At 51.7% G+C, this 23,868-nt stretch overlaps 1 protein-coding gene across 14 annotated transcripts in view; it reads left to right on the top strand.

The window, feature by feature from the left end:
• Positions 1–23,868, top strand: part of DIS3L2 (DIS3 like 3'-5' exoribonuclease 2) — a 385,610-nt gene that overhangs the window by 274,845 nt on the left and 86,897 nt on the right. For 13 of the 14 annotated variants that reach the window (XM_070070055.2, XM_089329724.1, XM_089329727.1 and 10 more), the window contains 2 exons: positions 6,618–6,730; positions 23,452–23,559. In XM_070070055.2, coding sequence (XP_069926156.1) covers positions 6,618–6,730; positions 23,452–23,559 — 221 coding nt within the window. Of the gene's footprint in view, positions 1–6,617; positions 6,731–23,451; positions 23,560–23,868 lie in introns of those variants that run through there. The other variant, XM_089329736.1, reaches the window with a different exon arrangement.

Raw genomic sequence — 23,868 nt, 5'->3', positions numbered from 1 at the left:
CCAGGGCAGTCCCACTTTGTGAGGAACTTTGTGGGTGTCACCTGGTTGCAGAGTAGCAATGGAGACCTGCAGTGTGCAGGGGGAAGAGTAGAAGAGAGGAGATGAGGGGACCAGAGGTGGCAGTGAGCCTCAGCAGGGGGCGGGCTGACAGCCAGATTTGTGTTTTGCAAGGAGCACCACCTGCAGTGCGGAAGCTGAGATTGAGCTCCACCTCTGCAGAAGACACAGCGAGGCGCAGTGTCCACCCCAGCAGTGCAGCCACCACATCCCACTGCGGAGTGCCCGGCCGTGGCTCCTGACCCCGGTTTCCTGTTAATGCAGACCCTAGGAGGGTTCCTGCTGCCCCTGTGTGAGACCTGGGTTGAGTTTCTGGCTCCCAGCTTCCACCTGACCCAGCCTCAGCTGCTACAGCATTTGGAGAGAGAACCAGTGGATACGAGCTCACTGTCTCTCTCATTGTTGTCTCCCTGTCTCTCAAATAAATATTTTTTTTAAAAGAAGAGAAGAAATAATGGTCATCCTAGCCAAGGGGGGAGAAAGAGATGTGGGCAGATTTGAGAGATGTTTGGAAGGTCCATTTTCTAGTCCTTTTTCTGCTGTTGTGACAGAATCCTAGCGATTGGGTAATTTAATAGAGATTTGTTTAGCTCATGGTTCTGGAGGCTTGGCAGTCCAAGAGCAAGGACTGGCATCTGGGGGAGGCCTTCTTGCTGCATCACGGTGGGGGGCATCACAGGGCACGTGTGCTGGCTCAGGTGTCCCTCCGTCTTCCTACAAAGCCACTAGGGCCACCACCCTCGGGACCCCCTCAGGCTCCTCCTCTACATACCCTTGAGATAGGAATTTGGGGATTAAGTTTCTAACACATGAATTTTGGGGGACGAATTCAGACCACAACAGTAGGGTTCAGCATGATTGATTGACACAGGCCTACCCATCCATCATAGGTTTCCTCTGGATTTGGGCAACAGTGATGCCACTTCTGATTTAGTAGTAATCCCACTTCCTGACCAGGGAGAGAAATGGTTTTGCTAAGAGCGAGGACTTAGGGGTGTGTGTGTGTGTGTCTGTGGGACAGCTAAGTGGCAGTTCCCGGTAGACTCTTGGTGTGTGTCAACCCGGAACTCAGAGATTCTATGCTAGTTGGTATAGAGTGAGAAGGCCAAAGCCCAGAAATGCTGCATAGGCCCCTGGAAGCAAGTAAGAGTCCAGGGGGAGAGCTTGGAGGCTGGCACACCAACAGGTAAGGGACAGGGCTGGAAGAAGCAGTCCCAGAGGTCAGACACGCGGAGGGGCCCTGAGCCAAAGGAAGAAGAAGCCCTCAGGCTGCAGGTGCTGCTAGTCAGCAGCTTACAAGGTTGTCCGCGACCCGGACAAAGTTAACTTTTTGCTAACTAAGTGCATCTAGCAGCATCGTTCTCCTACTTCCTAGACGGAAAGATTTTCAGGCATCACATGTGTCTTAGTGCTGCAATAGAATGCCACAGGCTGGTGGCTTAGAAACAGCAGTGTTAATTCTCACAGCTCTGGAGGCGGGGAAGTTCAAGGTCCAGGCACTGACAGAGTGTCCTGGGAGGGCCACTCTCTGGTTCAGAGATGACACCTCATGCTGTGTCCTTACGTAATGTAGGGGTGAGGGAGCTCTGGGGTCTGCATCCCACTTGTGAGCACTCTGCCCTCATGGCCTAATGACTGCCTGAAGGCCCTGCCTCTGAATGGCATCGCGCTGGGCATTAGGTCCCAGCGCGTGAATGGAGTTGCGTGGCTGGTCAGAGACGCAAACACCTCGTCTGTTGCAACGAGTAGGAGTGTGTTCTGGGAGGAGTGTCCCGGTGGGGGCAAGAAAAGCTTCTGTCACCACTGTCCCTTCTCAGCAGTGGGGAAAGGTGAGCTTAAGTGACCCATGCCTGGAAGGCTCTGGGCTCACTGCAGTAAGAGAGGCCTGATATGTCCCCAGCTGTAATAGGTGACAGCTTTGCAGTGTTCACTCCTGGCACAAGCCTTTGCTAGTGATTGTCAGACAGTAGCTCTGTCACCAGCCACATGGCTGTAAGCTAGAAATGTATAAAGGAGTTGTGGGCCTTTAAGGACTTACTCCCTAACCAAATAGAACTTGAGTTAATGGTTAGTGGTTGTTCTGTAATCAGTCCCTAATACAAGTGGTTAAGGAGGTTGGCAGTGGGAAGCAAAAGAGCCTGCAGGGACAGGGGTGTGGCTGCGAACAAGGCTGGGAAAAGTCCCTGACAGCACTTCTGGATCCAAAGCCAAGACTGTGGCTTTCACTGAGTCCTAGGAGACAGGGAGGAATTTTAAGCTGTGGCCCACAGTGACAGTGTAAGGGAGGGGTCGCAAACGCAGCAAAGGCTCTGAATGCAGCCTGCTGTTGAACCTGGCGTCCATCACGTACTAGCCAGGTAACTGGACAAGCGGCTTGGAAGTGTTCCGAGTTTCCAAAACTCACCCGTGCAACGTGGTTTGCATGGCTGTTGTCAAAGTTGGGTCGTGCGTGGAACCTTTGCCCAGAGGGGGCATTTAGAAACTTGATTATAATTGTTAAGATCATAGTTATTAATGTTACATTCATATAGTTGTCATAGAGCACAGACACTTTGACGTGTGCTCACCGATGGCGGTTCAGCTCACTCCCAAACACTTCGGTAACCTTCCTCTGATTGTCACCACAGGGCTGTGTCTGCCAGCGTGGCAGAGCAGGGGTTCCTTGAGGGGAGCGGGGGCCACTGATGGTGCCCAGGGCTGTCGTCAGCCAGAGGCCCCTTTCCATGTAGCTTGGATCTGTGGGGGAAAGCCCCCACAGAAAGCTTCTTCAGACAGGTGGCTTTGAGGAGATGTCGGGGCCGCTGGCAGAGACCCCAGCGGGAAGTGGCTGTGCTCATTGAGGCTGGCGTCCAGGGATGGTCCCTGAGCTGAGCTGCTGCTTTCGATTCCATTCGTGTCTGAAGTGAAGGAAGCCGTGTGACTCCGAGAGATTCCTGTGTTTATCGGCGCTGGGGGTCCTGGGACCAGCACGCAGCCCTGGGACGACTCCTCTGCCTGCCTCTGCTGCTCCAAGTCAAAGCTCTCGGCCCCAGCAGATGAAAAGTTCATTTCTTTTTAATTACAAGAACCTTTTTATATGAAAGAAAGTATTTTCCTTTTTTTAAAGATTTATTTATTTATTTGAAAGGCAGAGAGATACATAGAGAGAAGGAGAGAGAAGGAGAGAGATTGAGAGTGAGAGCAAGAGAGAGAGGTCTTCCATCTGCGGTTCACTCCCCAAATGGACACAATGGCCAGAGCTGGGCTGAGCTGAAGCCAGGAGCCAGGAGCTTCTTCCAGGTCTCCCACACAGGTGCAAGGGCCCAGGCACTCGGGCCATCTTCTACTGCTTTCCCAGGCACATTAGCAAGGAGCTGCATTGGAAGTGGAGCAACCGGGACTCGAACTGGCACCCATATGGGATGCTGGCCGCTACAGGCAGAGGCTTAACCTTCTACTTCACAGTGCGGGCCTCAGACAGTATTTTCTTAAAACATCAAATTGTTCCTGAACATTTTGGCAGCGTGTCCTATATAAGCTTTTGGATTTATGCTTCTTCTTTTCATAAAATAAAAACTTCAGTGCCACTGCTCCGAGAGTTCTGCAAGTTCACGTTGTGTAAATATATGGAATAAAATATTTACTTAGGGTTTCCATAAACAAGGCCCAGGGCAGGGCGTACGAGCGCTCTCCTTGCTGGGTTCAGAGGCTGTGCTGGGAGTCCCAAGGGAAATCTCAGCCTCTCGGATGTGTTTTGATTGGCTGCCTTCATGTTTTAGCTCCTGTAATGAACCCTTGGTCAGTTTGTCAATTTTGACTGAGGACAGAGAGTTCACGTATAGTAACAACACAGAGACTGAATTTGAAGTGATGGTTTATATCATGATGTAATAATCCTCTTTTCCTTCCAACAATATTTGCCTGTGAAGCCAATATATTATAATTCAGACTTCAAAGGCAGACCCTTTGTTTCACCATCTCCAAGTGCTGGTTTTAGATACTTGAAATACCAAACCTGGAAGCTGAGAGCTCGGAGCCTCCTGGCCCCAGCGCGTCCTCGAGTGCAGGTCTGTGTGTTCCCGGTGACCCGGCGACACAGCCGCGCGCCCGTCAGAGTGAGGGGCGAGCCTGGAGCCGTTGGTCTCTCTCAGCCCTGCTGGCAGCCCTTTCTCTGCGGGGAGCAGGTCTCTGGTCCTACCGCAGAGCAGCCAGAGTCTCCTGGGTGGCCTTCGGCTCTCCCTAACGCTTTAGCGTCGCGGGATTGTGCAGAAGGACATGAAGGGGGTCCTGGAAGAGGGCTCTGAGTGCCAGCACAGGTGAAGAGTGAGGAGTCTTCCCTTCGTGTCCTTGCCTGACCCCTTTACTGAGCACCTCGGCTAAACATCCCTCCACTCGGAAAGCTGAGGGGAGAGTTACCCTGCAGTGAAGAAGAAGTCGGAGGGTAACAGAGAGCTACAGAATGCACCGGTAAAATGTGTGCTACCTTAGCATTCGTCGCCCAGGCAACCAAGAGAGCAAGTGGTCATGTGTTAAGAAGCTCCTCCATGTCAGCGGGTCTCAGTGAGTCACAGCCTGCAGGTTGTTGATTGGCTCGTGAGCTGCCAAGTCCACAGGCAGACAGGGTTCCCGTACACCTGCAGCCCAGTGTGCAGCGAGGCCATCAGGATGCTTCCTTCCTTCCTTTCTATTTTTTTTTAAGATTTATTTATTTATTTGAAAGAATTAGAGAGAGGTAGAGAGAGAGAGAAAGTCTTCCATCCAGTGGTTCACTCCCCAGATGGCCACAACAGCCGGAGTTGTGCCAGTCCGAAGCCAGGAGCCAAGAGCTTCTTCCGGGTCTCCCACGTGGGTGCAGGGGCCCAAGCACTTAGGCCATCTTCTACCGCTTTCCCAGGGCATTAGCAGGGAGCTGCATCCGAGGTGGAGCAGCTGGGACTTGAACCAGCGCCCACATGGGATGCCAACACTGCAGGCGATGGCTTTACACACGCCATAATGCTGCCCCCCTGATATGGCTTAGCCTTTTATTTTCTGTACTGGCATGTCTGTGGGACAAAGATGTTTCCTGGCAGCCCCAGGTTCAAGTGGTCCTTGGTGTCTGAGACCCCAGCAGAGAGACTGTGTTTCTTGAAGTCCCTGTCAGTCCCTCCAAACAGACTCAGAGTAAGTCTTGGGTCGCATGTATGCCCAGAGCAAACAGTGCCAGTGGGGACCGGGTATTGTGCAGCTGCACGAGTGTAGACTTCAGTTCAAGCGAATGCAGCTCTGCTTGTGTCCACATGGTGCTTCTGTCTGCGCTTGACACTCCCTCCAATCACACACTTACTTCCCTGGGTTCTCCTGTTCTGTATCTACCCACTTCGTGCTTTTCACACACCCATTTATGTAAGTTTTGTGTAGGCGTGTGTGTGCATGTGTACATGTATGTATTCGCTTATACTATATTTGATAGGTGATTTCTATGCTGATAAAGAGCAAATCGTCAGTTTATAACCCAACTGCCTCCCCGCCTGCTGGCTCACTGGCCACCCCCAATCAACCTGGTAGGGGGGCAGCGCCAGCTGAAAGCCAGCTCCACTGGGAAGGGAAGGGCAGTCCCAAGGCAGGGCAGAGGGCGGGGGAGTCAGTCTTTTGTCAGGGAAAAAGCAACAGGCCGACAAACCAGTCACTGGTTCGTTTGCTCAGGAAGGATGTATTGAGCGCCCGCTCTGTGCTAGGCACTCTCCCAGGCCCTGCGAGCGCAGCAGTGACCTGCTAGAGCTTACACTGTCGAGAGGCGCCGCCGAGCCCGTGAGCCAAGGGCAGCGCATGGTGGTACCTGTGGGGACCGGAGCTCTGGGGGCAGACCAGGGGAGCACCCTCGGGCACAGGAGCTGACGGAACAGCATGGGCGGAGGAGACGGAGGGCATGAGAGTCCACTCGTCTGGGCATTCCCTTTCAGTGGACCCGGAAGGAAAGGAGGCTTGATCCCATTGAGGCAGATCCCATGGAGGTTATCCCAAGAGCTGGAGAAGGCTTGAGCTAAGCAGGAGTCTGAGTGTGGTAAGGTCAGACAGGTGCAGGGCAGGAAAGAGGTTTCCCAGGACAGCTGCATACACAGTCCACGAGGGCCGGGGCCGTGAGGCTGAGTGGATTGGGGTGAGACCACGCAGGGACGTGAGTGACAGGTCGCAGAGTGACGTCAGCCGATCCACGTGTGGAGCCGCTACAGCAGCGGGCGTGGGGCTGAGTGAGGCAGTGGCCAGTGGGGACGGGGACAGGGCCCAGCTTCCCGAGGCAGTGCCTGCAGGATCTGGGCATTCACTTGCTGCCGGTGGCCTGGTGGGTTTGTTCATCATCCCGGGTGAGCCCTGCTTCCTTGTACAAGTCCGCTGATGTCCACTCAAGGAAGAGAGGTCTCAGGAATGGTTAATCCTGTTTATCCATGATCAGAGCGCCATCGTGTTTGGTGTGTGTTGAGGAAGGGGATACGGCCTGCGGGCCACTGGCACTGGCACTGCCGCGCATGCTTGGAGGGGACTCCCTGGGGACTGCGTGGGCCTTCGCAGCCAGACCGACAGGCCTTCTTGTGCTTCTACAGGTAACTTCCAAGTGGGAGTGCACATCGCCGATGTGAGCTACTTCGTTCCCGAGGGATCCGAACTCGATAAAGTCGCCGCCGAGAGAGCTACAAGTGTCTACTTGGTTCAAAAGGTAAAAAATCAGTCTCTAGTTTCTTAGGGTTAAAAAAAATGCTTCTATTTAGTTTTCTTCCTTTTTTATGTGTTTGTTGCCCTTTTCTCAAAAAAAAAAAAAAGACAAAAACAAAAACAAAAACAAAAACCACGAGGCCCAGTAGTCCTGACTGCGTATCTTTTCTCTAGTAAGGTCTTAAAGACATTGCCCCTTGGAGAAGCACTTGCCCCGAGACTGTGTGTTCTCTTGAAGAGAGCCCTCCCTCACACCCTAGCCACATGTTTTGCACAGTTAAATGGGAACTGGCCACAACCACTCGTATCTGTGGCTGCTTTCTCAGGCTGACAGCAGGTGGAATGACAATGTACCACTTACTTTAGCCCTTTAAGAAAACAAGTTTGACCCCTGACCCCTGACCTGGACCTGACCCACCCTTCACAAGACAGCCACTGGAGTCCTCGATATGGGGAAACAAAGGAGCCCAGGGGGAGTCTAGACTTTTCCTCTAATCCTGACCCCAGCACACATGGAAAGCCATCAGGTGTCTAGAGACTTCCCTATGAAATACAGGAATGGGATGGAGTCATCTCCAAGTGTCCCTTCTGTTCTGGTCCCCACAGCTGACCATGAGAGTCTGTTCCTCTGACAAGCACTTCCTGAGTACCGAGTGCCTGGTGGGCACTGCAGGAGGCCCTGGGGACAGTGGTGAAGAGATGGCCACGCGCGAGTGATTGCTCCCCTTCCCTGTAGTTCATGAGTGCTGCTGAGTTCTGGTCTCCTCCTCCTGTCACTGCAGATTGGGCTCATCTGGTTTGGCTGTATCTTGACTATCACTTCCTGTCTAGCTTCCTTGAATCCAGTGGTCCAGTTTTGGATTCTGCCTATGCTAACTTGGGCCTTCCCTCCTCCCAAACCCTGCGTGCTAGAATTGACTTCTGGTATTTGCTCATTGACTGTGTTGAGGTGAGAGGTATATCCCCACCGTGCCCACACACACACCCAGGCACTCCGGGAGCTGCATACCCTTTGCCTGGTCCCATCTTTTCAAGGATGCAAGATGAGCCCAAGTGCCAAACCTCCTCCGTTCTGGGGACTTCCAGACAGCATTATGCAGGGAAAGAGTAAGTTGGCAGCTCCCACTGCCAGCCCACCTGTGAGCCTGCACAGCTAAGAGAAGGAAAAAGCAGGCGGTGGGCTCTGCCCTCGCAGGCAGCGTGTCCTGGTGGACTGGCTCTCTGGCTGCTGCCTCTGCAAACTCCGGAGGAAGTGACCCTGGTGCCTGCCCTAGACAGAGGTATTTAGTGGGGTGCTAAGCTGTAGACCTGAGGAAACCACCAACATAGGAACTTGGGCAGCTCTCCAAGCACCCGAGTTTTAGGACGCTATAGATCCTGGCCCAGGCACTGAGATGTGTCTGCGAGACAGCATTCCTCTCCGCTTAGCTCTCGCTGACCCCTCTGCCTTCTCCCACCCATTTCCAAACAAGGGCTTGAGAAACGGGAGCTTCTGGCCACCTGGACCCTCCGTGCCTGGTGTTCCCCAGAACCAGCTGGCCCTTTTGTAGGTTTCTGGTCTAGACACTGTCAGGGCAGGCCTCTGCGGGTGTGTGCACTGCTCCCCCTGGGTGTGTCCCCACCCCAGGGTCCCAGTGAAGCCAGCGCTTGGCCCCAGCCCTGGCAAAGGGTGAGTGTCATCCAGGCAGCAGAACAGGAGTGGGGAATCTTCGGAAGAGGAGTGGTTTGGCTTTGTTTTTCTCAGCTGGAGATCCGAAACCTGTGGCTGATACTGCGCGACAGTTCTGCCTCCTGGGTGGCCCTCTCATGCCACCTTTATTATCCCCACCACCTCCCCCCCACCCAGCCCCGGAAACCCAGTGAAGATGGCACTAGCAGGATTGTGTTCACCACAGGGGGATCTGCTCACATTCCAAATGCATAGCCATCCTGGGGCCTGTGTTAGCACAGTTGAGTGTCTCTCATCTGCAGTGCTTGGCACCAGAAGTGCTTTCGGGATTCAAACTTTGGAATATTCACAAATTCATAGCTATCTTGGGGATAGAACAATTCCTTCACGTTTCATGTGAGTGTTATTTTACATTGTCTGCAGGTAATTTATACCATGCTTTTAGGGTACCTGTATTTTGGTTGAGACTTACCACAGGAGGTCAGCTGTGGGATTTTCCACGTGTGGTGTTTTACCAGTGTTCAAAAGGTTTCGGGCTGTGGAACGTTTTGGATTTCAGGTTTGGGGATGCTCAGCTTCACCTTCTTTTGCAGCCTGATGCCAAGGCTCTACAGATGGAGACCTTAGCTCGTGTCAGAGCCTCTCCATCATTCCTCGGGGGGCCACTTGTGCCAGGATTGCCATGGCTTAGCATGACCAGCACCCAAGGTGCTCCCGGTTCTCACAGACCCAGGACCTTCTGTATCTGTGCTCTGATACACAGTTAGGACACCTCCTTCCCCAGTCATCGCTGGCAGCCCGGCAACATGTAGGAGATGGACTTCCAATAAACCATGAAGTCCTTTGACCTTTGAGTGCCCCAGCCATCTGCCCTTAGTCAGAGCACAGAGTCTTGACTGGACAGAAAGGTTCTCACACAAGTGACTCATCGGTTGTTTGCCCTGGCCAAACTTGTTCAGATCCTGTAACTCTCCCCTCCTGGCACACATAGTCCTGGACCGCTCATGCCAGCATGGTCTTCACGCCAACCTCCAGAGGGTCCAGGTTGTAGAATCCCGAGATTCCGGCTCCAGCAAAGTGCCTACTACGTGTCGCCCGCAAAAGCATTGGCGATTCCGGGACAAAAGTCCTCCAGGAAAATCTGGAAGTTCCTAGGATTTCTGGTACTTGGCAAGTGTTCTTGAGAGTTCCTCTCATTTTGCCACCTGTCTACCCCAGCAGTCGTCCTCTTGAAAGGGAAGGAAGTCTTCTAGGCTCTCGCTGTGGCTGCGTGCTTTAGGAACTGAAGACGCCATTGCCCACGGCCCGAGTTTGGCTTCCGCCATCTGGCTCAGCTCAAGAAGCGGCAGCGATGTCTTCAGCCCCGTGGTGGAGGTCACCACACCCAGCATCCTGGTGCAGATTGGCTGTCTTGTACCGAATGAGAGCCAGCGCTGTCATCCCTGCAGCCGCCTTCTGTGCGTCGAGGCCCTGTGGGAGGCGCAGCACCTTCTCTCCCTGGCCCATGACAGTGCCATGTGGACCACTACAACCCAGAATATTTGAGCAAAACCCTGGCTGCGATTGCTCCAGGAGGGCTGGACAGATGCTTTCTTCAGGGGTTCCACTTTGTATGGAGCTCAGGCCAGGTGGTCAGCCCCGCCATGTACGTGTTTTCTGCCATCCCAGCAATGAGACTGCTGTGTGCAGAGGAAGGCAGGGTTGATTCCAGCTGTGAGATTCCAAGTCAGAAGCTTCACGGTCATCCAAACCCTGTTATAGGCACCTTAGGCAGCAGGCGACCTCTTTGCACAATGGTGCCCGAAAGATCTAGAGCCTTGAGGGGCCACTCAGTGAGACTGGCCAGCTGTATCGTCATCTGAACAGGGGAAACTCTATACCAAACTGTGCTTGTATCAAACAAACGACGTCTGTGCCTGTGTAAACCCAAACCTGTTGTTTAAGTACTTCCGCTTGACCTCCATCCCTCACGATGTCTACGTAGCGTAGACATCGGTAGCTAAGAGAATGCTGCACGGACCTACGACCCACAGATCTCTCTGAACATGAGCACGCTAGGGTTCCTCCCAGCCTCCTCTCTGAGGTCTTGAAGCACACCTGTGCCGTTCCCTTGACCCACAGATCTCTCTGAACGTGAGCACGCTAGGGTTCCTCCCAGCCTCCTCTCTGAGGTCTTGAAGCACACCTGTGCCATTCCCTTGTTGTCTGGGTAAAGGACTCCTTGGAACACAACTCCAAAGCACTGACCTTCAGTTTATGCTTGTGTTTTTGGAGGACCTGAATGATACTTTTGTTCCCCTCCTGGCCTTTACTTATAACCAGGTAGGACTTTTAAAAAAACTATTAAGTATTTTATTTTAGTTAGCATTTATGTGAAAGGCTGCGTGACTGAGACGGAAGGGAAGAGAGAGAAAAGTCTTCCATGCACTGGTTCGCTCCCCAAATGGCTACAATAGCCGGGGGTGGGCTAGGCCAAGTCAGAGCCAGGAACTCCAATCAGATCTCTCACGTGGATGCCAGTAATCCAGGTACTTGGGCCATCTCCTACAGCTTCCCAGGCATTAGCAGGAGGATGGGTCAGAAGTGCAGAGTAGGGACTGGCATTGAGGGGCAGCGGGTTAACCTGCTGCCTGTAAGGCCAGAATCCCATGTGGGCACCAGTTTGAGTCCCAGCTGTTCCACGTCTGATCCAGCTCCCTACTAACACACCTGGAAAGGCAGCAAAAGATGGCCCAAGTGCTTAGACGCCTGCCAGCACATGGGAGACCCAGATGGACTTGCTGGCTCCTGGCTTCAGCCTGGCCCTGCCCCAGCCATTCATGGCCATTTGGGGAATGAATCCGCGGATGAAGGTCTCTTATCTCTCTGTAACCCTGCATTTCAAAGAAATAAGTTAATTTAAAAAATTTTAAAAGTGCATGGTAGCTGACACTCACCCGGGCACCGTGACATGGGGTGCAGGGGTCCCAAGCAGTGGCTTACAGCCTACCACAGTGCCCACCCCCAGATACCAGAGGGCTCATCTTTGTGGTGAGCTTTCTCCTCTCCACCCTTTACTGAATATCCCTGGTCATAATAACTAGCTTCAAATGCTATAGCTAGCTGGCATTTGCTTTATTGGGAAAGATAGGAGAAATATGGAGAACCCAACCCTCACTTCATGAATATGCAGAGCCCACCTCATAAATTTGGCTAAAATGAAAAGACAGAAAATACCAAATATCCATAAGGATCTGGGGTAAGCAGAACTTTTGCTGCTGGGGAAGGGCAAATTGATATAACCACTTCAAAAAACTGGTTGATAGTACTTTTTATAATTTTATATATATATATATATATATATATATAAATTTGTGAACTAGCAATTCTACTTCTAGATATGTACCCATTAGAAATTGTGTATGTGTCTGAGTGTGTAAAGCATATATAATAATGTTCTTTGGAGCACTATTCAAAATAGCCAAAGAAACTGTTTAATACCCGTCAGCTATAGAATGAACACTTCACACAGTGGATGCTGTGAAGGGACCAGACGTCCAATATTTGTGGTATGATTCCACCGATACCAGATTCAAACACAGCAGAGCAGATCTGTGCCCTTTGGGGGAGTCTTGATTTGGGTGCTGATTACCTGAGTGTTGAGTTTATGAAACCCACTTTTATGTTTGGTGCACTTGGCTACATATGGAAGTCCAAGTGTCTGGGCCTTAGCTTAGTCCTTGTACATGACCTCTGGCCGGAGGTATCCCATCTACACTTCCTGCCCTAAACGGTCCTCGGCCAAACCCAGCCATTGCCTGGACAGGGCCTCTTACTGAGAAGGAAGGTGAAACTCAAAATCCTGTTTGTCTAAGAACTATCACATCATGATGGAAGAGAAATAGAAGAGGCAGGCTCTTGAACTCTAAAGACCACATCAAGCGAATAAATGTAAAATGTTCTCCCTGTTGAGAAAAATTTAACTCTGCTCTTCGGATTTGAATATTTAAGCATCTTAGAGACAGTTAAAGGTTCTTCTAAGCAGGTGGCTTCCTCTGGCCCAGCCACAGCATTCTCTTTCCATAGCCAGGAATTATGAATCAAAATCAGAAGACAAAAAAAATAATAATAAAATTGGGTTAAATAGCTAATTAGCACGTTTCCTTTTCTGTTCTTTCACTCTGCTTTTGTGATTGTGATAGTTCTAGAATTTCTCTCCAGGGCTGCGGAGGTGGGGCTCTAGCTGCCGAGTTCTGCAAGTGGGGAGCTGGGTGGAGGAGGGGCCCTGTGCCTGGCAGCGGGGAGCGAAGCCAGCCCGCGACCTTGGGCAGCCGCAGCTGTGCCTTCGGATGCCTTTGAACCGCTGCGCTGACCTTTCTTCCTACTTATTTTTGTTTCTTAAAGGACTGTGTCCAGGAACTTTTCTGCTGTTTTCACTTTACTTTTGTCTATAAAGGTCTTTGTAAAAGCTGGACGAGCTGCTTCCCACTCCCCCACCCCCCCAGAGTCTCTGCTCTCTCATTTGGCAGAGTCATTTCCCAGCTTCATCACACAGAGGAGCAGCTGGGGACGGGGATGGCGGTGGGCGTTCTGGTTGATTTCCCACCTTCAGGGAATGTGACACTGACTTCTTTTCGTTCAGAGGCTGCCCTCTAAGTGTGTGACTGATGTCAGAATGGTAACCGGAGCTGGATTTGGGGCACACCCCGTAGAGTCGGGCAGTATGCAATGAAGTGGACCTGGGGGCCAAATGCCAACTCACTGAGCTTTTAAGTGAAATGTGCTTTGTTAAGATTTTATTCATAGCATTAAGTATTTGGTAACTTTTGTTAATATTAGAGTATATTTGGATGGGAAGGTAAATTTAAGTAGGGTCTATTTAATCTTTAAATCCCATGGGAAAAATCACTTTTTCTTTCTGGCAAAAGGTGGTTTGTTATGACAGGGGACAACTGTCCGCCCAAACCTCAGCCTGGCCTCAGGAGGACACGGCATCTGCCCCGTTAATGTATTCAGTCATCTTCTCTGGGGGAGAAGAGAAGTGTCATTGCAATTTTAAGGTTCTTTTTTGAAAAAATAAGTGAATTAAATTTTTTAAAGTAAAACCTAAACAGTTGAAACCTAAACCTAAATTTTCTGCCTTCTGGCCCAAGTACTTGTGTTATTTTAGGTGTGAAACAGCTCAAATGAAAGTTCACCCATAAATCTCTGTGATATTTTATTGGTACTGCTTTATAATAGAGATCAAAGATTGGGATTGGAAGCCTGTCTTCATGTAGAATCCAAAGAGTTTTAAGATGTTCCTTTCTGACACCAGCAGGTTGTCAGAGTGTTGATGTTTTGTTAATGTCAAACTGTGTAGCAAGGAGTTGATCAAATTCTGAATTCATGGAAGTGTTGATATGAAAAAGAAAACTCTTTAAACAGTGATACTGGCTGGCAACCGAGTGGTCTATTTCCTGAAGTTGGTTGAGTGTGGAAGTGGGGAGCTAGCTGAGTGTATCTTGGTGTTAAAACCTCGAAGTCCTCAGAGAAAAGGAGAAAAACTCACCACGTTGTCCGGCTGCAGATCTGGGCTGAGAAGGCCAATGAGCACTGAGATCAGATGGGGAGCCAGCGAAGACCTGGCCGAGAGGGGCCAGAGAGGCCCTTGCGGCCCTCCGAGAGCAGAGAACGCCCCGCCTGCCCGGGGTGGTGGGCATCTGGCTGGTGTTGCCCTCGTCCCTCCCCTTCCTCCTTGCTTGGATGATTGATTCCTCCCCTCTGTGGCCCTTTCTGCTGGTCACAGGGCTGTCCTGGCTAACCTGCTGCTGAACTTGGCCAGCCCGCGCGCTGTGGCTTGCGCAGATGTTTCTGCTCTCGGAGGCTAATATAAGATTTTATAGTCTTGTTGGTACCCCCGCCCAGCTGCACTGGGCAGTGGTGTATCTCCCCAAATGACCAGTCTCTCTCAAGCCTCCCAAGTGCTGGTCTAGAATGCTTAGAGAGTCCGCATCCTATCGTCAGCGTCCCTTTCTCCCATGGCCAGCTTTTAAATCCCTGCCCGCACGCTGATTTGGGCCTGGCCCAGAAGCCTGCCCTTTTCCTCTTTACTCCCTGAAGAAGTGTTCATCAGGTTTTGTCCACTTGGCATGTAAGGAGCACTAGCTGTGTGCCAGGTTGCAGGGACATAGGGATGAGATGCGTGGATGCTGACCTTGCCCTGGGGGAACTGGGGAGGGGGCTGGGCCACTTTGGGGACAAAAATTCTCTCAAGGTGAGCAAGTGTCAGGAGAAGAGAGCAGGTGTGGTTCCCTGGGTTGGTAGGATTAGAGGAGTCTCCTTCTCAAGGGCCGAGAAGCCTTCACAGAGCAGTCGATGTTTGAACAGTGTTTAAAATTTGGAGTAGAAAATTTCTAGGTGAACAAAAGTGGATAGGGAAGGCATTCTAGGCCGAGGCTAGGAAAAATCATGGCGCATTGCAGGCATAGTGTGTAGTCTGGAATTGTCAGGGTGGGCTATGGTTTGAAGAGGATATGGCTCACCAAGTCACGCAGGTGGTTAAACCCCAAAGTCGGGAATTGATGATACTGAGAGGGTGGAACTTACTACAGTTATGCTGTTTCGGAGGCGGGCCCAGTGGGAGGTCCTTAGGTCCTGGGGAGTATGTCCTTGGAGGTTAATCTTGGAAGAGGGTTGGTGAGAGAGCTTGAGGTGGGCTCCGCAGCCCTGTCTGCTCCCTGGCGCTCCACACGGTCCTTCCTCCGCACACACTCTGCTCTCGCCAATCTTTGTCCTCACCAGATGGCCAACCCAGTCTTGGTCTATGAACCTCCGAAAGCAGGAGCCATAAACGCTTTTCTGCGTAAGTAACTTCTCTCAGGTGTGTGTTATGATGACAGGAAGCTGACGAACACAGCGTGTGAGTTGCAGGGGAGCCAAGATGACATTACAAGAGAGGCCTGGGCAGCAGGCCGAGGAATGTGGACTGTTGTGAGGGCAGGTAGGGGAGGGATGCAGCCAGTCTCCCTTGACCAAGACAGAAAATCACGTTAGCACGTGTGTGGTTGAAGAGCACTGAGGCCAGAGATGGGGAAATTGTCATCAGTACCAAGACCCGTCCCCAGCCACATCCTGTTGAGGCTTTGAGTAGCCACCGCAGCCAGAGGAAGACTTGAGTTTCCCAGGGGTGATGTCTACCTGGAGCCCAGGGGAAGCAGGTCAGTCAGTGCCTGCAGCCGAGTGCCAGATGGATGACCCCAGGTTGCACTCCCTTCCCAATGCCGGCCGTCCACACCCTACAACAAGACACGGGGAGGCACAGGGTGGGAGAAGTCAGCTCCCCGGTGGCGGCTTTGCTGTGCCCTTGGAGCTGGGCACAGAGGCCAGCTTTTCCTGGGAGCTCTGGCCATGGAACATGGAGGCTCCAGAGTTCACTGAAGAGCCTTTGGGCCCAGTGGAGTTGACTGGGACCTCCCTCCTCCACAGAACAATAAAAAACACAGTTAGTGAATTTGGCTCATCAGCTACACGGAAGATAAAGGCAACGTGTCCGAATAGAAATAGGATTGCAGATTATTCCCAGGCAGAATTTATTGAGACAGACAGTGCAGACATCTGGAAAGTAAGCAGGAAGTCTTTCCCACTATAATCCCCGCTCCGGAACTCTGCCCCTGCTTTAGGGGACTGATGGGATACAAGAGAGAAGAGGCATCCACGGGAGAACAGTGCAAGGTGGGGAGGAAGACGCTCGTTTGAGGGATTTAGGATGTGAGAACTGCTGGATTGGATGTAGCAGGGAGGGGAGAGTGGAAGAGGCACCGGTACCCCTCAGTTGAATTCTGTGAGACGGTGGCGGGAGGTATGGGTGGAATGGTTTTCTTTGTTGGGTGGGGCGGTGGTGTTTGCTTATTTAACTGGGTTTGGATAGACCTAGGAGAAGGAGACAAGTGCTGGCCTTTGACTTATTTTCTTTAAAGATTTATTTTTATTTATTTGAAAGAATTACAGAAAGAGGTAGAGATAGAGAAGGAGACAGGTCTTCCATCCGCTGGTTCACTCCCCAGATGGCCACAACAACCAGAGCTGAGGCAGTCTGAAGCCAGGAGCCAGGAGCTTCTTCTGGTCTCCCACGTGGGTGCAGGGGCCCAAGGACTTGGGCCATCTTCTGCTGCTTTCCCAGGCCACAGCAGAGAGCTGGATGGGAAGTGGAACAGCCAGGACTTGAACTGGCGGCCATTGTGGGATGCCAGCAGTTCAGACTGGGGCTTTAACCTGCTGCGCCACAGCGCTGGCCCCCAGCCTTTGACTTCTGCAGCTGGAGTCTGAAGTCACTGTGGAAAGCCAAAGCAACATGCCCAGAGGCTTCCTGAGAGAGGGATCTGGAGTTCCAAGGAGAGGTAGGGCTGGAAAGATGGACACGCAGGGGCCTCACATATCATCCAAACCCAGGAGTGAGGGAGAGCCTCAGCAGGAGTGTGCAGTGAGGAGAAAGGAAATGAAGGGTTCAGGATGGGCGCCAGCATTCATGGAGCTGCCGGGGCAAAGGAGTCTGGGAAAGGCCGCTTGGAGCGTCCGCTCTTCTGACTTGCGGAAGGTGGATCACTGTTGCCCTTGCGTAGAGTCAGGTGTGCAGAGTAAAAAGGTTCTACCCCAACATGGCTGTTCTAAGGAATGGGCCCGCCAAAGTTTATATTGTTGTGATTTTGTCTGGTGTCACCTAAAATTTCTATAATGAATGTGGAATTCCTGTACTTAAAATATGTTGCACTGGATTGAGAAGTGAAAGGAGCATGAGAAAGAAGTTGGGAAGCCCTTGGTGCTCTGGGAACCTCACGTGGGAGGGGAGGACTGTCTCCTGACACAGCTGCACGCCACCAGCAGTTGCTCCATCACCGCTCCGCTAGGAATCGCGAGAGCAGGAAAGGCCGCTTGTGAGCCTGACCGTGGAGTGTGTACGGCTGGGACAGTGGAAAGCAGGGAGTTGGCAGACTCGGAAGGAGCCGTCTGCGTGGCCCGTGCTGAGCAGCGCAGCTGATGTGGGCAGGACAGGACACGGCTAGGGCAGATGTCAAGGGGGTCAGCAGTTTCTCAACTCCTGGAGAGCCCTTTCTTTTCCAGTGACCCGAGCTGGTGTGCACTTCTCGCCCTGGCTCCAGGCCCCTCCAGCGAGCGCGGCAGGCCTCATGTAGCCGCTGCGTCGCGCCCGGGTGCAGTCAGGGCTCCCCTGCTGCAAGAGGACCCGGGTGGCAGGAAACATCCACCACTAGTGGCTGCCTGCCTCCCTGGCCTCCTACGTGGGGATCCCTGCTGGGCCCGGGGTTGTAGGAGAGCACATTTGCAGTGACCCCGCGGGACCGGCCAGATTTATGAGAGCCGTGCCGTGCCAAACCGCAAATGTGATGGTAACCTCCTAATTCCTTTTCCTTTGAAACACAGCGAATAGCCATCTATTTACAACACTGTGGACACAGAGACTTTTCTCTGAATTCTGCCTCAAGGGCTGGTGGAAGTTTCTTCAAAGGAAAAGTCCTTTAAAAATGAAATATAATTATGCTGCCCAAAAAGTTTTTACTGTTTAGCTTCTTCATGAGCACTTAGGTTCTTGGCGTCTGCGCTCTGCAGTGTGAATAGTAAAATGTAGCCTTCTGTATAAGACACAGGACACCAATGTTTATAACCTGGGCAGCCACAGAAATGTGGCGGTAGTGTTAGAAGGGAGGACCCAAAACAGTTTACCCTGAATTTATTTGTTTTTCTTTTAAATCAGAACCAAATTATCTAATAGTCCACCCATTCTGTCTCCTGCAGTCTCACTAAGACAGCGTTCCTTGAGGATTATTCTATTATTTTTTTAAGATTTGTTTTTACTTATTTGAAAGAATTACAGAGAGGTAGAGAGAGAAAGGGAGGGAGGGAGGGATGGAGAGAGAGAGAGAAAGAGAGAGAAAGAGAGGTCCTCCATCCACTGGTTTATTCCCCAAATGGCCACAATGGCTAGAGCTGAGCCAATCCAAAGTCGGGAACCAAGAGCTTCTTCTAGGTCTCCTTCGCAGGTGCAGGGGCCAAGGACTTGGGCCATCTTCTACCTTCCCAGGCCATGGCAGAGAGCTGGATCGGAAGGGGAGCAGCCAGAACTCCAACTGGGGCCTGTATGGGATGCAGGCCCTTCAAGCTGGGGCTTTAACCTGCTGTGCCACAGCGCCAGCCCCAGTTTACCCTGAATTTAAAATCTAGCTGCCTATAATTTTTTTTTTGTCTATAAAATTTCTATGTGAAGATGTTCAAGTAGAAGTCTACTAAACGCTTCATAAAATGTTTCATGTGATGATAAACACAGGAAAAAAAAAAACACAAAGGGGGATTCATTTCCTGGGTGATGGCCGTGTTCACCTGCAAGTGGACGTGTCTGCTGTGTGTTGGGTGCCGGACGGAAGGATGGGGCAGCGCCTGTTCTTGTTCTGCTCTGGAGGTTTCTGCACTTCAGTAGAGTCGTCGTTTCTCCGCCTGAACCACGAGGAGGCCACAGCGGGGTCAGTGTCACCGAAGTGTCACAAGGAGGATGGAGTCCATGGCTAACAGCGTGGGACTGCCCCGAACCCTAGGGAGGTGCCCCAGGCAGCACACACCCTGCCTACGAAGCCTGGATAAGCGGCTTACACATGGCCATGAGCTGAACCTGAAAGGGTGTTCAAAAGGTTGCCATGGAAGAAACATCCAGAAAGGTGTTCCAGATAAGGGGAGAACAGCGCGTGCAAGAGCTGGAGCGGCCAGCAGCCAGGGCAGGTGGGCAGCAGGAAGGCCTGTGCGTGCAGCTGGCCCCCCGTGCGGGAGGGGAGGGCCTGCACACAGGACTGAGGGTCAGGCTGAGCCAGTGCCACAGGACCTGGCCTTCCGGGCTGGCCGGTGAACTGACTCTTCACTACAAAGAAAACCAGTACTCAGAGAGGTACGAAGTTGTCAAATTCTCCCAGAACTGGTGGCAGCCCAGGATCAGAGCCCGCGCCTCCCAACCCAAAGCCTTTGCTGTTTCCTGTGCGGGCTGCCGCTGGGCACGCACCCATCCGCACAGTGGGCTTTAGACCCTGGTGGGAAGCAGAGAAGCTCTTTGTGCAAGTAAAACCTTAATACCAGACTCTAAAAAATAAAAGCAAGTCAGGTTTCATTAGCATAAATGCATTTTGTATTTAAACAAGAGCGATTAATGAAAACAATGGCTTTTAATGAAATAAGCTCTTATTTTGGAATCCTTAGAAATTTACAGGAAAATTTGATGTATAGAGAGGTCCCGCATAACGCCCACCGGGGCCCCGCTGTGAGCTTCTCATGGGACCGTGCTCCATGTGTCAATACCAGGACTGGACACCAGGCATCACTGAGTGCAACCCCACACCTTAGTTGGCTTTCGCCGATTTTTCCATCAATGTTTTTCTTTCCATTCCAGGGTCCAGCCTAGGCCCAAGTAGCAATGGCTTTCTTTTGACAATCACTAGCACATGAAATCGGGAATTATGTTACATTATTAAATGCCCAGCTTTGTGACTTGAAGTAAATACTGCCTTGAATACTTACAAGAAATTTATAACAAATCCAAGACACAGTGTCTGTAAAAAAAGAAAAGAAAAAGCGCGTGGAGTCCTGGACTGGTATTGGAACAAGCATGCTGCATGAGCAGCCAGCTACCGAGACACAGCTGGTGCGCTTATCTGACTGCGCATCCCGGGGAAGGCTGCAGGGGCACACACCCCGCACCCCGGCCGGCCCAGGCCAGGCTCCCGGGACAGTGTGCCACAGGCTGCGGGGCTTAAGCAACAGAAGTGCGTTTTCTCACAGCCTTGGATGCTGGATCAAGGTGCTGGCCAGTTCGGTTCCTGGTGAACGCTGTCTTCCTGGCTTGGGTACGGCTGTGTCCTCACAGGGCCCTTGCTCTGGGCCCACTGGGTCACAGGGAGTGTGTGTGTGACCTCTCCCTCCCTCTCAGGAAGGCACCAGCGCTGTCGGGTCAGGGCCTCACTCACCCTCATCACCTGTCAGCCTGGACTACCTGCTAGAGGCTCCATCCCCAGGTCCCGCTGGGGTTAGGGTCTGACATGCGGATGGGAGCGGGGGTTACGGGTTAGTCTGGAACATGGTCCAAAGGCTGAAATGATGTGACATTGTTGTAATTCAACCTTCCAACTGTGTGATACTTAACATTTCTCCATTTTGTACAGTATGTTGATGCAAGTGAAGATGTATTATTTTGTAAACCCCTTACCATGTGTAAGGAAGTATTAACGCACAAATCACATTTTACTGTGCCGTGAACTAAGTTAGCCAAGAAAATAGTGTCTTCTGGACTGACGCTGCAAAAGTGAAGATAAGAACTGCGAAGCCGACTGTTTCCTCAGAGCTGTCACTAAAGGCTTCCAGTAGCCCTGGGTTCTACGTAGGTGGTAAAGGATACGGCAACCTTTAGAATAATGCCAAATAATTACCAGCTTTAAAAAAAAAAAAAAAAGATTTTCTAAAAAGATTTATTTATTTGAAAGACAGAGTTACAGAGAGAAAGAGGGAAAGACAGAGAGAGGTCTTCCATTCACCGGTTCATTTCCCAAATGGCCACAATGGCCGGAGCTGGGCTGATCTGAATCCAGGAGCTGGGAGCTTCTTCCGGGTCTCTCAGAGGCCCAAACATTTGGGCCATCTCTCTCTCTCTCTGTCTTTTTTTTTTTTTTTTTTTTTTTTTTTTGACAGGCAGAGTGGACAGTGAGAGAGAGAGAGAAAGGTCTTCCTTTGCCGTTGGTTCACCACCACCCCCCAATGGCCTCTGTGGCTGGCGCACCACACTGATCCAAAGCCAGGAGCCAGGTGCTTCCTCCTGGTCTCCCATGCAGGTGCAGGGCCCAAGCACTTGGGCCATCCTCCACTGCACCCCCGGGCCACCGCAGAGAGCTGGACAGGAAGAGGAGTAACTGGGACAGAATCTGACGCCCCGACTGGGACTAGAACTCTGTGTGCCGGCGCCGCAGGCAGAGGATTAACCTATTGAGCCATGGCGCCAGCCTCATTTGGGCCATATTATGCTTTTCCCAGGCTGTTAGCAAGGAGCTGGATCAGAAGCAGAGCAGCTGGGACACAAACCGACGCCCATATGGGACAGTGGCATCACAGGTGGCAGCTTTATCTGCTACACCACAGCGCTGGCCCCATAGTTTCTAACTTTACGTTAGAGGTGGGTCTGTGAGTTCTAGAACTTCCTTTTACATAGCAAAGATGCTCACTGACCTGAAGCACGGGACAGGTGCAGACACGTCACCCAGAGTAAGAAGCCACTGGGGTTGGTTTTGGTTTTGACAGTAAGGAAATCTGATTCGCTGAACTGACCCCCATTACGGCACAGCTGCCCCTTGTGCCTGTGTCACTTAACTCCCAGGGAGTTCCAGCACTGCCCTGGAGAAAGTGTGGTGAGGAAGTGGGTGGTCAAGCTGATGTCTGCTTTGGTAGATGGGGTGGACGGCAATGCCACTGACCACGAGAAATAGGGCAGGAGGCACAGGCTCAGATACAAGAGGGAGAGAATTTGCAGTACCTTCAGACGGGGCAGGTAGATTCTCATCTCATCTTTGGGATTTTAGAGGAAACAGGTAGTTAACTGTAAGTTGTCATTTCAAAGTAAGTTGAAAACAAAGTTTTTATTGAAGATGTTCTGTTGAGTTAGTCTGTGAGGTTAGAAATATCAGCAAGAAGAAATGCTTTAGGCTTAAATCCCTGCAACGCTGGTGACTTGTTGACCACACTGTTCATCAAGGAAGCCTGAATTCCTGAATCTTCATCCTGTTTCTGTGTGATAGTTTGTAAACTGTGGTATGTTCACCTACTAAAGCACTGATTTGCCAATGGCTTCACTGTCGAGAGTATACGTCCAGGGCCCTACACTGTGGCACAGCAGGTTAAGCATCTGCAGTGCCAACATCCCATATGGACACCGGTTCAATTCCTGGCTGCTCCACTTCTGATCCATCTTCCTGCCAATACACCTGGGAAAGCCCTGGAGGATGGCCCACGTCCCTGGGCCTCTGCACCCACGTGGGAGACCCGGAAGAAGCTCCTGGCTCCTTGCTTCAGCCTGGCCCAGCTCTGATCATTGTGGCCATTTGGGAAGTAAACCAACAGACAGAAGAGATCTCCCTCCCTCCCTCCCTCCCTCCCTCGCCCTCCCTTCCTCCCTCTCTCCGTAACTCTGCCTTTCAAATAAGTAAATCTTTAAAAAAAATTTTTAAGAAGAGTATACATTCAGCTCAAGGGTCCTTAAGCGTGTGGTTCAAGTGGAATAGAATATGCCGCGAGACAACGTCTGTCAGAGACCGAGCACATACACAGTGGTGGTCCCATAAGCTTGTGATGGGCTGGAAATTCCACCGCCTAGTGACAGCATTGCTGTCGCAGTCACATCATGGCGATGATGGGTAAACACACCCTGCTGCCCTCCCAGGCACACGAAAGTGTCACACCAATTGTGTATAGTGCAAATACCTGAGCATGCTAATGAACAGCTATGTTATTGGCTTATGTATTAACTGCACTACGCTTTTCACCATCATTTATTGTGTCCTCCTACTTACAAAAAGCAAGCTGAGGGTAAAACAGCCTGCCGAGTTAGGCCAAGGGCAGCCTCGCCACATACTGGTCGCATGTCCCATGATTGCCCACGGCCCCCGGCTTACGTGTGTCTGTTCTAGGATGTTCTCACAACAGTGAGGTCACCTGCAGATCCGTTTCTCAGAATGTGGCCCTGTCGTCTTTCAGTGAGGTGTGACTGGAGTTGCCTCCAAAAAAGCAAGTCGTTCTTGACTTCAGAGCGTCTGCGTGACGTAAGCGTAGCTGCTGCTTGGCTCCAGGGTGCTCTCTTGCCCACTAGCGCCAGCTCTTCTCACTTTCCCAGCTCACATGCTCATTTGACTCCAAAGGCTCGGCTAAAAACATGGGATACAGAATTCTTTCTGGAGTCTTCAACACCAGAGCTGCGTCCGTGTCCACCTTGCTGTGGAAGCCCGAGCTGGCCACAGACTGGCCCTGGGCTGGAGGGAGGCACTCACAGGCCTGTGTTGTGTTTGCAGGTGGTCCCCATGCTTCCGCGGCTGCTGTGTGAGGAACTGTGCAGCCTCAACCCCATGACTGACAGGCTGACCTTCTCTGTGATCTGGACCCTGACCCCAGAGGGCAAGGTAACGACCTACATGTTGCTTTCTCTGCTCAGCGCCGTGTGCTGGCAATGGGCTGGGGGAACATGGTGTAGGGTGGCGGGGGTGGCGGGCAGGCACCCTGGAGAAGAGATGTGGGAGCCCCTGCCTGCCTCTGAGGGGCTGTCAGCCTCACCGAGAAGGCAAGACTGCCCCGTGCACTTGCGTTGCTTGTTTCCCGTCTGTATCAGGTACAGGGGCACACCGAGTAGGAAAGGAGCCAGGGTTTCGGGGAGGGTGAATGTGTAGTGGCAGAAGCAGGCCGGGCAGCCTGAGGTGCAGTTAGGAGAGCAG

Source organism: Oryctolagus cuniculus, chromosome 3 (genome assembly GCF_051225735.1).
Source record: "Oryctolagus cuniculus isolate XC-2025 breed Fujian yellow rabbit chromosome 3, ASM5122573v1, whole genome shotgun sequence".
NCBI classification, from domain to species: domain Eukaryota; kingdom Metazoa; phylum Chordata; class Mammalia; order Lagomorpha; family Leporidae; genus Oryctolagus; species Oryctolagus cuniculus.
The sequence above is the reverse complement of the archived record's forward strand: the minus strand, read 5'-3'. Positions and strand labels throughout refer to the sequence as shown.